Source organism: Micropterus salmoides, unplaced genomic scaffold (genome assembly GCF_014851395.1).
Source record: "Micropterus salmoides isolate LMB-PRFRI ecotype aquatic unplaced genomic scaffold, ASM1485139v1 Ms_hic_scaffold_3462, whole genome shotgun sequence".
In the NCBI taxonomy this organism is placed as follows: Eukaryota; Metazoa; Chordata; class Actinopteri; order Centrarchiformes; family Centrarchidae; genus Micropterus; species Micropterus salmoides.
Window position 1 is genome coordinate 1 of NW_024042776.1, and position 17,714 is coordinate 17,714.

At 42.9% G+C, this 17,714-nt stretch overlaps 1 protein-coding gene across 1 annotated transcript; it reads right to left on the reverse strand.

The window, feature by feature from the left end:
- Positions 1 to 7,157: 7,157 nt before the first annotated feature.
- On the reverse strand, positions 7,158 to 16,224 carry LOC119884452 (collagen alpha-2(IX) chain-like). Its single transcript, XM_038694853.1, has 6 exons — positions 16,153 to 16,224; positions 15,275 to 15,328; positions 13,881 to 13,952; positions 12,575 to 12,610; positions 8,294 to 8,338; positions 7,158 to 7,279 (listed from the first exon to the last, which is right to left on the reverse strand). Exons 1-6 carry the CDS (start codon positions 16,222 to 16,224, stop codon positions 7,211 to 7,213), a joined length of 348 nt encoding a protein of 115 aa, XP_038550781.1. The 3' UTR covers positions 7,158 to 7,210.
- Positions 16,225 to 17,714: the final 1,490 nt, after the last annotated feature.

Below are 17,714 nucleotides of genomic sequence, written 5' to 3' on the forward strand. Positions count from 1 at the left end.
TGGATTTTTTCCATCTGCGCTCTGCTTTCCTGCATTCCCTTTTCAGGCTGCGAATGCTGTCATTTATCCAGGGTTGCTTACTAGCTTTAGACGTAGGCCTAACCTTTAGAGGAGCAGTAATATTTAGTGACGACAAGCAGATATGATTGAAGTGATCGACCAGATTGTTGGTGTTGGAATCAGACAGGTGTTGGCTTTGGCTCTGAAAGAATGCGCAAAACTTTGAAACACTTTGTTCATAAAGATGCGAGAACACACGGAGCTTGGTGAGGTGGCATGAGTAACCGGCGAATCGCAGCTAAAAACAATACATCTGTGGTCAGATATGGTCATGTCCACTAATTCCACAGAGGAAATGCTGACACCCAGGGTAAAAACCAAGTCTAGTGTATGACCACAGTTATGTGTTTGTCCTTTGACATGTTGTTTGAAGTTAAAAGAAGTGGCTATATTTAAAAGTTAGTTGCATTAACATTGTTGGGGTCATCAACATGAATATTAAAATCGCCACAAAGAACAATTCTGTCATAATTTAAAACCAGAGTAGAAAAATTCAGGAAGTTCTGAAAAATCCTCCAGGCGGTTTTGGGGGGCGATAAATTATAACAAATATGACAGGTTGCAGCCCTCCAAGTTTAAGAGTGAGAACTTCAAAGGAGTTAAATTCATCACAGCGTACCTGATGACATTTTAAATTTTTCCTATACACGCTCACTAACCCACCACCACGACCACTGACCCTCGGTTGACTAAAACAATCATATTGAGGCGGACACAGTTCAGCTAGTTGGCTATAGTCATTTATTTGCAACCAGGATTCAGTTAAAAACTAAAATCTAGTTTTGCAGACAAGATAAAATCATTTAAGATAAAAGTCTTACTTGAAAGTGATCTCACATTGAAGAGAGCCATTTTAAATGAGTTTGTTCTGGGTGCAGGAGTTGGTGCAGTTGTCCTAATCCTTAAGAGATTACTATTATTTCTGTGTGGGATGTGCACATTTCGGTTTACTGGTCTATGCGTGATGATGACAGGAATAGAAGTCTGTGGAACAGTACTGGGAGCAGACGGCTTTACATGCCAGCAGTGGCGACAGTTGTTTGTGGCAGTGAGGCAGAGATCTGTTCAGTGAGCGGTGGTGTGTCCAGGTGTGCATTCACGTAAGTCATGTGTGGACCGCACCACATGCTGTATGTGCGCAGCTAACATTTCTGAGCCCCGTTTGTTTGGGTGAAGTCCGTCTGTCTTAAAAAGAGACATTTTGACAGAAAATATTAAAATTATCCACATAACACACACGATGAGCCCTGCAGGCGGACTTGAGCCAGTCGTGGAGGCCAAGGAGTCTACTGAAGTGGCCAGCACCGCGACCAACTGTGGGAATGGGACCAGAGATAAAAACAGACTTTCCACACTGCTTTAAAAAGTTAAGAAGATGGTTAAAATCTGATTTTGTCAGCTCAGACTGCTGAAGAGCTGTGTCATTTGTTCTGACATGGGCTATCACTCTTGTGATGGAGGGGGAGCAACGGCATCAGGTCCTGGAGTTTTTTTTAAATGTCAGCCGTGGTGGCACCGGGGAAGCAGTGAGTGGTAGCGTTAAAGAAATGGATGTTTCTGGTTATGGAGTCACCAATTATTAGTGTGGTTGGGGAGAAAGAGGACGAGGAGATGCCGGTTGTGGGGTTCCAGAGCAGGACTGAGCAGAATCTGCTTCAACACTGTGTGCGGACTGAGGATGGAGTGTGAGCAGCGAGTGTGTTGTTGGAGTAGCAGTAACAGACCTGAGAGAAGGGCTACCCGACGGTGCAGGGTAGAGACGGCCTCCGGAGCGTCTGAGCACAGCCTCCTTCAGGATCCTACGTCGGGAAGCGGAGGTTTTTGACCGGGATGACGGACGCCGATCAGGCCCAGCGGCAGACCGGCGGCCCAGTGCAGGAGATGTAGCCGTGGAGGAGATGCAACAGTGTCGGCAGGCACTGTGCGCCGAAAGAGATCCGTATCGGGAGACTCGAAGCCGCAGGTGCATCCGCTGGATGGACCGGAGTGTCGTTAGACAAGGCTGCATCGATGTGCGGAGGAGAGGCAGCCCCATCCGAGCCTCTCTTAAAGCCACGGACCACCACTTCAGCCCAGGTTGACTGATGCTTCGGAGTCGAGCAGGATGAAAGCCTCGGAAGGCTAGAGGGGTCACAAAATACGGTGTCCTGGATGTTAGCGGTTGCACTAAGAGAAACAATCTGTTTGGCTTGTACTGAAGCCACATCCATAAAGCCAGTCAGCAGAGAATCTTTCTTTTTGAGTTCCTCTGAAAGTCGTTGGATGTCTTCCATAAGGTCAGCAATCTTCTTGTTCGCTTTCTTAAGGAGTGTGCAGTCCTAATGGGGCAGAGTTATCGGCTAGCATAGTCACCGGAGCTTTGTTGCGATCAGTAGCGTTGATCGCGTTTTTACGGTCATCTAGCTTAAAATCCATGTCGGATGACTAAAATCCTTAACCCACGTAAAACTTAAGTTAAAAACTCAAGTTAAAAAAAAGGATATAAAAAATGTAACGAAAAAGAATGGATTAAAACTGGATAAGAGTTCGTTTTAAGACGGAGCTTCCGACAGGTGGCTACAGACGCCAACGCATGCGCAGAGTGCAGATTACGTCAGCAATTACGTCAGCGATCTTGTGACAAGATGATGCAAGGTTTAGGTATATAATAAGGTATATAATCTTAGCAAATTCAATAGGGACATCTACAACTGCAGTACTTAAATCTAAGTAAAGTAATTTCCCTGACTTTTTGTGTTACTTACTTTTAATAGACGCATGTAACAGTTTTATACTTCCTGTGAGTAATCCAATCAATCTTATTTTCATACTGTATATCCGTTGTGTAATTTGATAAATTGTGTTGTATGTCGTGCTCGCATCGCATCTCAGAGAAGACTCTGACTGCAACATGCGTCTTTGTAAATAGAGAAATGGACAGAAAAAGTCTCTAACTCTGCCTGTCAGCTCGCTCTGCTCCGTTAAAACTGAATTTACCATACAGAATTGAATACGAGTGCACTTGACAAAATATTAAAACACACATAAATAAATACATTAAAAAAATTAGTAATAAATAAAGTTGAATAAACAAATAAGGTAATTATAACAAAGGTGAATAAGTAAAGGCACTAATTAAAATATATACATTTATGTCTCCTTATATAATTTAATTACTACCTACATTTATTTATTTACTTTATTTTTTGTGTATTAATTGGATGCTTATTTATTTATTGAGCATTTATTTATTCTGTATTTATTTCTGACTGTGTCAGGATCGGTCCTCCATAGCGGGGTGGGAGAGTTATCAAGCACGTAAAGTTTGGTTCAGATGTTAGCATGTACACTGAAGTTACAACAACTTCCTGTGTCATGGCGAAGACTTGATCTTTGACGCCACGCCACGGACACACCCATTGACGAAAACTCGCAAATAGCACAACTTTTCATCTTCAATGCCTTTAGAAGGCACAGCACAAATTTGAAGTCGGTCGGACTAAATCCCTAGGAGGAGTTCGTTAAAGTACGAAGTGTGTAAATCATCCAAAATTTGACGTAAAATTCAAAATGGCCGACTTCCTGTTGATTTTAGGGCATCGCTCCAAGAGACTATTTTGTGCGTCTGGACAAGATACACGTACCACAGAAAATTGTGCACGTAGGTGAAACGTGCGGCGGGGGCTGCTTCGTTAAAAGTCACTTCCTGTTGCCAGCAGGTGGCGCTATGACTGTGGGTGAATGTCGGCATGTACATGTGTTCAGGGCGGGACTCTCATCCTACATGTACACTTTGGTCCAGATGTGAGCATATACACTGAAGTTACGACAACTTCCTGTGTCATGGCGAAGACTTGATTTTTGACGCCACGCCACGGACACGCCCATTGACGAAAACTCACAAGTAGCACAACTTTTCATCGTCAATGCCTTTAGAAGGCACAGCAGAAATTTGACGTCGATCCGACTAAATCCCTAGGAGGAGTTCGTTAAAGTACGGAGTGTGTAAATCATCCAAAAATGGCCGTAAAATTCAAAATGGCCGACTTCCTGTTGACTTTAGAGTATGGGTTCTTGAGGCTTTTTTGTGCGTCTTGATATGATACATAAAATATATAATCTTAGCAAATTCAATAGGGACCTCGCACGGTCGTGCTCGGGCCCTAATAATCTTAGCAAATAAAATAGGGACCTCGCACTTTTTTCAGTTTTTGTTTTTTCCTTGGTTTTCTGTTCCCTGCCTGCCTCCCTGTGTTTTCTCCCCTGTGTGCTCTCTCTCTCCCTCTGCTCCTGAGCCCAGCCAACTACCTGCACCTGCATCTCATCAGCCACCTCGTCAGCCTGCCACACCTGCCAGTAATCACCTCATGACTGCCTGTATTTCAACCCCGGTTCTCCACACCATCCTCGCTTGATCGTCGTTGCTCCATACCTGGTGCCACTTCTGTGTTCAAGCGTCCATGTTTCTTTTTTTTCACACTTACCCTGTGCCTTGTCGTTGTCTTCCCTAACCTTGTCTCTCTGTCTGTCTCCCTCCCAGGTACACTCACCTCGTCCTCCGTTCGGCTGGGCTCATCCACTGGCCCACTCCTCTTCGGACTTCCCTCACGGCGTCCTCCCTGTTTCCCCGCCTCTCCTCGCTTCCTCGGCCCCTGTGTTCCCCGGCTCCCTGGTCCCCTGACCCCTTGGTTCCCCGTGCCTGTACTTCCCCGACGTCCTCCTCTCCCTCCACTCCAGTCCCTCTCACCCTTTTCCCTAAATAAACCTCCTTCCCTCAGAGTGCTGCATTTGGGTCCTCTCTGTCCACACACCACACCCCGTAACAATAGTCTCATCTTGAGTCCAGATCTTTTCATGCACCAAGCAACCAGCTCACACATCAACCTCAACCACCAGCCACAGCGCCTGGTCAACTTAATCCGACATTACCAGCTCTTTTATTCTAGAGTTTCTTCTTTTCTGTGTTTCTCGGAATAGTTTCAGATTACTTAACAGTCTGTACCAAATTCGGGTGCAAGAGCAGCCCCAAGGTATTTATCCACTTTCTTTCAAGCCTCCCTCCCAACCTGGGAAACTCCATCATATTTCTATCTACATTCTAAACTAGCTCCCCAACCGTTGTACCAAGCACCAACTTCCCTCCATACTTGGACACTTAAATTTTGCTATCCTCATCATTCCACAAGTAGGATCCCTTCTTTCCCACTTATCCTACCTATTCGCCACAGTTCCTTCCCTCCACGATTACTCCATACTCGACAACACTTGTAAATGGAGCTGAGATCATTCCTTTCTTCTCGGAATGGCATCGCTATTCCTGTTCATAACAACCACTTAACCCAACCCGAAGACATCAACCAATACACCGATGCAGCACCGTCCGCTGGAATCAACGGCCACTACGGTGGCAGATAGTTCATCTCAGAGTGGCCATTGGAACTGTCCTCCCCTGACCCTCTACGAGCTCTACCCCACAATTCATATCTACTTTCTCGACCCCTCATCCCTACCTCCTCGATCCCTTCATCCCTCCCCTTCGACCCCTACATACTTCCCCACTCGACCCCTTCCCTTCGACCGCTTCATCCCCTCCATTCTTTCCTTCCTGAACCTTCTCTCTAACCAAATAAACTACCTGTTATACCTTAATTGGCGTGGTCTTAGTTAGTTAAATGTCATTTCAATTTGTTTAGAGGTTGTGTTTGCTGTCATTTCCATCGCTGAAATCTTGTGGAACATCTCTTCATGTTTGATGGAAAGTTTCACGATTAGTGGCAAGATGTCTTATCTGGTGTTACTCCTGTTACAGTTGCATTCACGCTTCTTCTGTTTGGTGACAGGTTTAAAGAGAGAGTCGCTCGGTGAGCCCAAAAAGACGTCAACTATGCCATCTGGACTGGCTTCATTAGTCAACATCTATCTGTAGCTGGTATATTCAGATCCATGCAGGTTCCACTGTCACTCACGTTAGCGTTAGCATCCATCAAACCTTTACAAAAGTATTTCCATATTCCCACTGGCAACTCTGCTTGGTACTAATTATAAAGACATCTTGTCACATAAGCCCGTTTTTCACCGCATAGTACCAGCTCCACTGGCCTCGACTCTACACACCTTTTTTGGTTTTCCATCGGGGAAAAGTTGTAACTGCTACCTGGTACTTTTTTTCAAATCACCTCCGTTGAGGTTCCAAGTAAGCTAAGGCGATACTAAAATGTAACGTGAAAACACAGCAGACTACTGATTGGTCAAAGAGAATCTAGAGTTAGACTGCAGTAAGTAACTTTACTGTAACTAGTGATAGTGGATGGCTCTTCCTCTGGGTTGTTGTGGCCGTGTTTTATGTTATGTGGGTCACGTTAGTAGCAGTTAGCTGTGTACCTGAGTAACGTTATTGGTAAAACCCATAGACTATATATAAATACATAAACTGAATGTTATGAAGCAAACAGCGGCAGGTCCGAGCTACTGTAGCGTTAGCTGGCTGGTCCTGGCTGCATCACTATAGGCTAACGTTAGTAAACAAATCGCTCCACATTTGCTTTTTACCGTTACATCCTCTCTGCAGGCTAAATCATGTGTGTGGCACACAGGATATAACACGGGTCGCGTTAGTTGGTGAAGTAATATGGAAAGCCAACGTTCTATAACTTTGCACCGGATAACTTTAGCAACTGCTTGGCGTTAGCCTGCAAGCTAACGTGACTTTCGCTGTGTTTCTCCAGCTTTACTAATGCTCACTTTGTTCTTACTCGACACCATCTGAACCTGTTTGGACTGATGGGCTTCAGCACATAAACCTTTATTGTTGTTTTGTATCCTTATGTGGAGCCTGTTTTGCTGTGAGCCAGTTGTTTCATCGTGTTAGTGCACTGCATGTCGTTAGCTGCCGTGTTGTCGCTGTTGCACGAGAAAGGCTCGGGAGCGCGCACAGGGCTGAATCCGACCCGGAGACCTCACATTCAAAGCAGAATAGTGATGCAAGCAACGGAGAAAACAGGCGTGTGCTTCATTTCTAAGTGAGTTTTGAGCCCATTGACAATAAGGCAATGAAAATTTTATTAATTTAATTGAAAGACTTACAAATAATCCCTTTAAGGAGCTCCGCAAGTGGTGGTGGGGAAGCTTGCGCCAACCTGGGGGAGTACTATCTCTGGAGTATTTCTGGGTACTATCTGCAATGGGAAACGGACAGCGGGCCAAAACCAAGTCGAGTAGAGTCGAGTTGTGGCGAGTTGAGCTGGTACCGATGGAAATGGAAAAAAGGCATTATGTTCTCATATTATCAGCTGAAAATGTGACAGGAAGAAAAGCACAGGTGAATGATCAATGAATGAAAATCTCAGGACTCACTGGGATACTTGGACAGAACGGAGCCATCGTTAATATTGGTATCAGTGCTTTATCTACTATGACAAGTCTACATGTCTGATGTTGAAAGACCTATCATGGCAGCAACAGTTCCCTAAACCTGCTAACTCTCAGTGAAATGAGTTCAGCCATCAGTTATAATGCTCATTAGAGACACAACAACAGTTTCTTTCCACAGGCCATCCTTCTGATTGACAGATAATTCAGTCATGGTGTCATACCCTCCAACATTATAGATTGCATTTTTATAGTTTAACATCATCATGGCCTTTCAATATTTATTTCTTTTCACTACTGTTTGCACCTTACAAACATTCTTAAATTGTATATAGATATTTTATTTTATTTTAATAAACATATTTATATAAACACCTATTTTTTCAAACAGTTGTGTACGTACTAGTGCTGTATGTTCTTATACCTTATTTGTTCAGTTTTGAGGGGTCCTTTTCTGAACCATGACACAACGATCCTCATGTGGTTTTTCTGAGGTTGAGCATTAACGCTAAACAGGGCCATGGCTTTGCCATGAGTACTCTCCTAAACAGATGAACTATGTCTATGCTGAAAGTTCACTTTTTCAGATAAAGCACATAGTAAAGTCACTTTCAGAGAGGTGTTGTATGGGTTGAGTTCATTATTGTTAAATTTATATGGTGGTGACTTAACTACAGACACACTTAAAAAAAATCAAATCAAATTAGCTCCTTGTAAATGAGGACTGATAGACTTCCTTGTCCTCATGCCCTTGTGGGGACATTTGATCCTCATAATTGAACACAAACATACGGACACACATCTTTAAAACCCAGTCCCCCTGCTAACCCTACAGAAACATAAGCTTCGCTGCCACCCAGTGGAAACAGAATGACTGCACACTCACAGGTACACCAGGAGTCCCTGGATCTCCATCTCTGCCTGGCTCCCCCTGCAAAAAGACACACCATGATTAACTGAAGCTTGTGAGTGTGTTTACACATGTGCTGGTGTGTTCATGCGGTGTGTGTGCGTGTATGTGTGTGTGTGTGTGTGTGTTGCTTGTGCGAGACTGTGTAACAACGGGTGTGTCAATTTAGGTGTGTGTATTAGTGTGTGCTGGTCCATGCCTTCAATCTCTGTGTCTGCGCGTGTGTGTGTGTGTGTGTTGCCTTCATTCTGTCTATGTGTGTGTGTGTGTGTGTGTGTGTGTGTGTGTGTGTGTGTGTGTGTGTGTGTGTAAAAAAGGTCATGATTACCACTAGCAGCCAATAAGAGAAACCCAGTGAGAGGGATTGGAATTGGCTAGTTGTGACCTTTAACAAACCTGACTTTTTATCTGGTGTGTGGCTTTCCAACCATATCCTGCAGCACTGTAACATACTGCTCCGCTGGGCTATCACACTGTCTGCAGAACTGAATCAGACCATCATCACTCGCTGTGATTGTTCAATTTGTGACTTATTCTGTGTTCACAATGGTAGAAAAAGTGCAGGGTGGCGTCTTGTTGCTACAACGTGGAGGTGTTCATGTGCTCCTGCTGGGATAGACCCCAGTCCCCCTTTATACCTTTGCATTATTATAATGCATTCCTTGCTAGTGTTTGGCAAGTTACTCAAAAATTGTAATAAGTTACTAGTTACTTATTACTCCTTTAAAGGGGCAATATGTAGTTTTCCGCAGCCACTAGCGTTGCAGATTGAAGACTGCAACCTGGTATGCATGCTTGCTTAAACCCATGAGCGAGCATAATCTGAAACACAACCACTTTCATACAGAAATTCTGAAATAAATGCAGAAACACCGGCATGGTGGCTGTGGCTTTTCTCCAGACATGTTCAGACTCTGTTACTTAAATATTCCCAGCTCAGAGGCATATCAATCGTACCTGTCATACCGCATATTGACACAATACTCCCGGGAAAAAAGGCAGTGTGACAGCAGCTATAGACAGACATGCTGGAAACTCAGGTTAAACTCCTACTGCAGTGTTACAGTAATATTTTATTAGCTTGAGGTTGAACTAATCCCATGCTGGTTACATGATAACGGTACATTTACCGCATTTGTGAGGAATCTTGGAGTTATCTTTGATGTCGTTTAAGTCTCACATTAAGCAAATTCTTTTTTCCACCTATGTAATATAGCAAAAAACAGGAACTGTCTAAAAATGATGCAGAAAAACTAGTCCATGCATTTGTTACTTCTAGGCCGGATTACTGCAATTCCTTATTATCAGGCTGCCCGAAGACTCTTCAGCCTCCAGAATGCTGTAGCACATGTTCTGACAGGAACCAGGAAAAGAGATCACATTTCACCTGTCTTAGCTTCTCTGCATTGGCTTCCTGTAACATCCAGAATAGAATTTAAAATCCTTCTTCTCACCTACAAAGCTCTTAATGGTCAGGCATCATCTTATCTGAAAGAGCTCAAAGTACCTTACTACCCCACCAGAACACTGCGCTCCCAGAATGTAGGGTTACTTGTGGTTCCTAGAGTCTCCAAAAGTAGAATGGAAGCCAGAGCGTTCAGCTATCAAGCTTCTCTCCTGTAGAACCAGGTTCCAGTTTGGGTTCGGGAGGCAGACACCATCTCCACATTTAAGAGTAGGCTTAAGACTTTCCTCTTTGATAAAGCTTATAGTTAGGGCTGGCTCAGGTGAGTCCTGAACCATCCCTTAGTTATGCTGTTATAGGCCTAGACTGCCGGGGATTTCCCATGATGCACTGAGCTCCTCTCTCCTCCTCCTTCTCTCCCTCTGTATGCAACCTCATCCCATTAATGCATGTTACTAACTTGACTTCTTCCCTTTCCCGTTGTCTTGTGCTTTCTCGTCCCTCTCCTCTCTCCTCCTATCACTTCCTGCAGGTGTTTCTGGCTCTGAAGCTGTGGAGTTGGATCTGTGGTTGCGGGTCACCTGCTGCCCCTATGTTCCTGCATTCTGGGAGCGCAGTGCTGTGGTTGGGTAGTAAGGTACTATGAGCTCTTTCAGATAAGATGGTGCCTGACCATTAAGAGCTTTGTAGGTGAGAAGAACGATTTTAAATTCTATTCTGGATTTTACAGGAAGCCAATGCAGAGAAGCTAAGACAGGAGAAACATGATCTCTTTTCCTGGTTCCTGTCACCTGCTGCAGCATTCGGAATCAGCTGAAGAGTCCTAATGGACTTTTTCGAGCAGCCTGATAATAAGGAATTGCAGTAATCCAGTCTAGAAGTAACAAATGCATGGACTAGTTTTTCTGCATCATTTTAAACTGATTATTATTTATCCTGATTTTTGCAATATTATGTAGGTGAAAAAAGGCGGTCCTTGAAATGTCAGATTTAAACAACATGTCCTGATCAAAGATAACTCCAAGATTCCTCACAGTGGTGATGGAGGCAAGGGCGATGCCATCTAGGAAAACTATATCTTAATCTTATCTTATCTCAATAAATTCATCTGAGTTTAACACTAGAAAATTACAGGTCATCCAGGTTTTAACATCCTGAAGGCACATTTGAAGTTTAGCTAACTGATGAGTTTCATCTGGCTTGATTGATCGATATAACTGAGTATCATCTGCATAAAAATGGAAGTTTATGAAGTGTTTCCTGATAATATTGCCTAAAGGAAGCATATATAAAGTGAAGAGGATTGGTCCGAGGACAGATCCTTGAGGAACTCCATGACTAACTTTGGCATGCATGTACAATGTACATGTACAAACTGAAATCAATCTGATAAATAGGACTTAAATCAGCTTAGAGCAGTTCCTTTAATGCCAATTAAAAGTTCCAGTCTCTGTAATAGGTTCTGATGCTTTCTCAAGGATCTTAGAGAGAAATGGAAGGTTAGATATAGGTCTATAGTTGGCTAAAACATCTGGATCAAGGTTGGGCTTTTTCAGAAGAGGTTTAATTACAGCTACTTTAAAGTACTTTGGTACATAGCCTGTTGATAAAGATAGATTGATCATATCTAGTAGAGATGCTGACTAAGGGTAAAACTTCTTTAAGCAGCCTAGTCGGGATGGGGTCTAAGAGGCAGGTTGATGGTTTAGATGAAGAAATTATTCAAGTTAGTTGGTAAAGATTGAGGGAAGCAAAGCAGTCTAAACATATATATGGTTTTACAGCTGTTTCTAAGGTTCCTGAGTTTAGAGATAAGTCGGTGCCAATTAAGTGTAGTTCTTGGTGAATTTTGTCTCTAATAGTTAGAATTTTATCATTAAAGAAGCTCATGAAGTCGTAACTACTGAGAGCTATGGGAATACATGGCTCAATAGAGCTGTGGCTCTCTGTCAGCCTGGCTACAGTGCTGAAAAGAAATCTGGCGTTGTTCCTATTTTCCTCTATTAATGACAAGTAGTATGCTGCTCTGGCATTACGGAGGGCCTTCCTATAAGTTTTAAGACTATCTTGCCAAATTAAACAAGAATTTTCCAGTTTGGTGGAACACCAATTTCTCTCAAGTTTCCGCAATATTTGCTTTAATTTGCGAGTTTCAGTATTATAGCATGGAGCTAACCGTCTTTGTTTTATTATTTTCTTTTTTAGAGGGGAAACAGAGTCAAGTGTCATTCGCAGTGAAATTACCATCCTCTGTTACTTTGTGACTTGATAATGAATTTAGAGCTGATGGAATCGCATCCTTAAATTTTGCTACAGCACTATAAGACAGACATCTTGTTTAGAAATTTTTGCCCTAACGTGTATAATGTATATAATGTAGCATTTTACTTCAAACTAAAACATGTGTCATCTACAAATGTTACCCAGTTGGCTGAGACAGATGACCCTGAGTCTAGGTCCCTTTTAAAGGGAGTTTTCCATGCCACTGTTGCCAATTGCTGCTCATGGTGGGAACTGTTGGTTCTCTGTAAATAATATTACACAGAATACAGTCTAGATCCGCTATAAATGAAAAGTGCAATGACATTACTTCTGTTATGACTTGACACTATATAAAAAACTGAAACTAAATTGAATTGAACCTGAAGCCACTTTATTAAATCAGAGCCATTGTAGTGTGAAACTGTGTTACTTGTTGACTGATGTTTTGATCACATTACATTATCTGATCGGAGGCCGTCATCACTCAAAATAATGACAATTAGATATTTTTGTCAGAATGGCTCAACCCTACACTGACTATGGATAAGTAGCTCATCTAACCATCCAGTAGAAGTGTGAAGAAAAAGTACCTGGTGTCCTTTAGAGCCCGTCTCTCCTCTCTCCCCCTAAAGATACAACAGTGAACATTAGAAAACATCAAACTCACAGTAATTCACATGTGTTGCCCAGAGATGGGGACTCGAGTTTGAGACTTGGACTTGAGTCACACACACAGTGACTTGACATAGACTTGACCTGAGACTCATCCTCAAAAGACTGCAGACTTGACCTGGACTCCAGATGTGGGACTCGTGAACAAACGTCGGTATGAGCTTGCTGTTATTCTCCTCCGTGTTACCTATAACCTACCTACGTAACACATGCTACATATCTGCTGCACACTGCCACACATGATAAGGACAACACCCGCAGCTGCTGTGCCATTCATCATAAACTTTGGCTTTAAAACTTCATACAACAAGACAAAGAAGCGCTGAACGCAAAATAGGTTAGTAACTTGAGGTTAGTAAACATGCGTAGTTCAGCATTGGCCATCTAACGTTAGCTTGCTTCTTGCTTTAGCTACAACCTACGGGAGGTTAACTCTGACTGTCGTTCGTTATGAAAAGATGAACGAGCATTTCTTTGCTTGCCAAACTTGTGGTGGTTGATTAACGTAATCATTTACATCCCGCTGGCTGCCATCACGTTAATTATTAACGTTGGCTGCAAACAGGTTTATTGTTGATCATGTAACATTACAGATGTATTTAGTTAACATTACCCTGGGTTTGAGAGTCTGGGGGATGTGTTGACTTACAGTATTTATAACCTTTGATTAGTTGCATTGCACACTACTTGGTAAGTGAAAAACAGGTTGTGTTCTAAGCAGCCTGGATTGAACGCAGCAGGTGATACAAGCACAAGTGACTTGAGACTTGACTAAGACTTTAGCTCAAAGACTTGTGAGCATCTCTAGTGTCGCCTGACACTGAATCATTAATTAATGAATTAACAGTAACATAGCATCAGTGTCCTGTTAACGACATACTTTGCTGAAAACAACATACAACATGTTAACAGCTTGATCCAGATCAGGACTGTTTGTACTGGACTTGCCTGAGCATGTTTGAAGGACAACCTTCAGTACTGTTCAAATTAATCACGCCATCTAAGCAAAACATGAATAATACATTACCAAGTATGTACCATGTTAAGCTGTCAACATGTCTACATACAACAGGTAAATGTACAAACTCCTGACAGCCAGTGCTATAAATCATTCATCAAGTGTGGCCTTTGTTGCCAGTTGTAGACTTCATTAAGTCCGAACCAAATCATCTTTTATCTTACTCTGTTCATGTACTGTATGTTTTTCAATGAATCGGCTCTCACCTTGTGACCTTTGAACCCCGGCAGCCCCGAGGCCCCTGGCAGCCCTGGAAAACCTGGCTCCCCTGTTAAACCCTACAGTGGTGAAATGTTATTAATGATGGAATTCAAAAAAAGAAAAGATTCATATGATGTGGTCAAACTCAAACTGGCCATTTATTTCACACAAGATGGAAAACCTTTATCTAGCAGAAAAAAAGGACATATTTTATTTAACACCTGGTCAAAATATCAAACTTGAGGAGTTTCCAGGTGTGTGTGTGTGTGTGTGTGTGTGTGTGTGTGTGTGTGTGAGACATGGTCCATTCTTCACATGTAACAACTTCCCAGGCTGGTGCAGTGAAAAAGAAGAATAGGTGCTGGGTAAATATGGCTTTTAAATTTGTTTGAGTGAAAACTGTCTTTAACTCATGAAATTGGTTTCATTTCTAAAAAGCTAAAGCCCTTTCTGCTTTGAAGGATGGCACCTTCAAAATTACCAAGGCTACCTGTAGTTAAAGAAGCACAACAGTGAAAACTCAGATCCCTTTTTAAAACCACAATGGTTGACATTTATGGGCAGAATTAACGCTCATCAGCAGGATCCTACTGGAAGAAGCGGCTGGCAGACAGTCAGAGAAGGAGAAAAGAGAAAGGACAAAAGCTGTCACCCTGATCGCACCCTGATCCCTCCGGGAGAATTAGCAGTGCCCTCACTAATCCGACCGCCGTGTTGTGTTTGTCACTTTTATGTGGCCGTAAGTATAGACTAACAGACTGGGGAATAAAGGTGCAAATAGTGTAGATGCTTTTGGCAAGTGAAGACTAAGGGATAGACGATTGTAGCACAGAGCTTTGTGGAGAGTCACATGAATGCACAAACTGTAAAGAAATGTGGGACACAGGTACAGAGAAAATGGTGCTGAAACTCTCTCTACAGTCTAAAGTCTGGTCGTCACGGGAGGTTGCCAGGTTTTCAACTACCTTGTCTCTACAGAGACCAAATTCACAACCTGTGCTCACCAAACATAGAGGTTACACAGAAGTGCTGGGTGGGTGGATACACTGTTGTTCCTCAAGAAATAGCTGGAGCACATAAGTCAATGGTCAATAAAACCATAAATTGAGTTTGTGTAAGGATAAAACAGATGAGCTTCAGAAACAGATCAGGCTAACTACTGTTTGTCCCACTCTAAGTCTGAAAACCAGACAATCTTGTCAAAAAACATCTATCTAGCGACACTAGTAGATGTAAATGCCTGCAATTATTCAAAGAAGGTATAAAAACAATATAGACATTAAAGAAAATACAAGGCAGCAAAAAGAAAAACCGACAGAGGGAAGGAAGATGCAGAGCTGGAGAGCAGTTCAGACAGAGGTTAAAGAAAACAATCTTGATAATCTGCTGCTCCACTCACCTTCTGGCCTGGTGGACCAAGAGGACCAGCAACCCCTGGATCTCCACACTTCCCCTAAATGAAACACACACACACCACATCTGTCTGACAATATTCCTAAATCTCTACGGGTCTCTTCCCTGTTAAACAGCTGTGATAAGTTGTGAGTGGTGCATCAGCTGTTCTGAGTACGAACATTATACTGCTGTACGGAAAACACATACTGTGCTGCCAAAAGCAGAATTTACGTTGGTGGAATCTGCTTGTGTCATATATTTATTACACGATAGTTATGATGTCCAGTTAGTGAGTCTGTTGCACAGAACACTGCTCTACAGCTTTCTTATCACTTCTTCATGACGATGCTGTTTACAAACTATCGAAATGTTACAGTCAGAATTTTAGGAGTTGTTGCTTATGCAAAATTTAATCAAGCGCATGTTGCGTTGAGTGTGCCAATTCCAAAGGCCAGGAAAATGCATTTCCAAGGTAATTTCAAGGTCAGGGAAACACAAACATGTCCTCATGCTGCTTGTGCTTGTCTTTGCAAAGAAAAATAGGGCATCCACAGACTTTACAGGTCACTTGAGTCCCCCTTTAATCTGTAACAAGCTCCTCATTAAGTAAAATAGTGTTAACTTTTCATCAGTGCCTGTAGAACTTTTAACTTGTTCTGTGAAGGAGAGAAATACAAGTAACACACACCGTCCTTAATCATATACAACAGCAATTTGATTCCAAACAAGTCGACTCCCTCTCACAAAATGTATGTTTCACTACAGAAGCATAGAGCGAGCAGGGAGGAGGGAGTGGCATTAGAACAGACTGAGAATAGCCGAGTGGCTGGGGAGCAGCAGGACATTAGCATAATAACTAATTAGAACGTTCAACGCACAGACCTTGGGACCCTCTTGGCCGATCTCTCCGGGCGGCCCCCGAGGCCCCTGGATTCCCTGAGTGGAGAGAGACATTGAAGGAGAAGGAGGGGAGAGAAGGGACGAGGGAGGAATGGAATGAGAGGGGGAGAGAGAATGAGATGAAAGAGACAGACACAGTGCTTTGGGCTGAATGTGACAGAGTGCATGACGGCTTAGTCAGGAGGCACTGAGGGAGAAATGAGATGGCTCAGGTCCTCACACACCCACACACTTACAGACACACACACACACACACACACACACTCTCACTCACTCACTCACTCAGACACACACTCATACACACACACACTCTCATGAACATCCACGTTTGCGCCCTTTGAGGATTTGCCGATCCAAATTCTTGGTCATTTTCGAACCCCCTAGCTATCTAGCTAATTGGGATAACGTAAGCCTCATGAGTTGGTAGAAACACCGTCTCCGACTGACTTGTACAGATTTTAAAACCAGTAATAAACTGGATCCACACACAAGGACTTACATGGTGATACAGTGCTTAAAGCCTGAAAGAGAAAGTCATCTTTACCTGCTGAACCATACAGAGGAGAAGAGGAGTAAGAAACAGTTTGCATTGCTACTAACGTTAGCCTAGGCTCTGATGGCTGGCTTTGACAGGTAAAAATAGCACACAGTGGATATGCTAGCTGTGAAAGGGGCTTTCTTTTTAACACAACCTGTAATGTAAGAAAACAAATGTAATCAGTGAAGATGGTAACTCTCTGGTGCTACCCCGGCTGCACACTGAGTCATCTGTTCCTTACACCTTTGCTCGTGAAAGAAAATGCATCCCTTTGCTCTTTATGTACAGAATGTCTCTCTTACCACACGTACCCTCATAAAACAAGTTATGGTTGCCACACTATGACTGGACAAGCACTGTTTGTTAAGTAAACGGTCAGTTACGTTTGTATTATTAGGGCCCGAGCACGACCGTGTGAGGTCCCTATTGAATTAGCTCGGATTATAATTTTTAGGGCCCGAGCACGACCGTGTGAGGTCCCTATTGAATTTGCTCGGATTATTTATTAGGGCCCGAGCACGACCGTGTGAGGTCCCTATTGAATTTGCTCGGATTATTTTTAGGGCCCGAGCACGACCGTGCGAGGTCCCTATTGAATCTGCTCGGATTATTATTATTTATTAGGGCCCGAGCACGACCGTGCGAGGTCCCTATTGAAATTGCTCGGATTATTTATTTATTTTTTTTTCTGCAAAGTAGGCCCAAATGACATGGCCTAAACATACTCGAAAACTCACCAAAATTTGCAAACATGTCAGAACCGGTGAAAAATTTCGTATTCTACAAGTTTCGCACATGGGCGTTGCAAAATGACTCGCTAGCGCCACCTAGAAAATTGGAAAAAATTAGCCCCTCGTTCACGTTCAACCTACATCTACGAAATTTTCTGGGGACATGTATCATGTCAAGACGCACAAAAAGCCTCAAAACCCATAGCCTAAAGTCAACAGGAAGTCGGCCATTTTGAATTTTATGGCCATTTTTGGATGATTTACACACTTCGTAC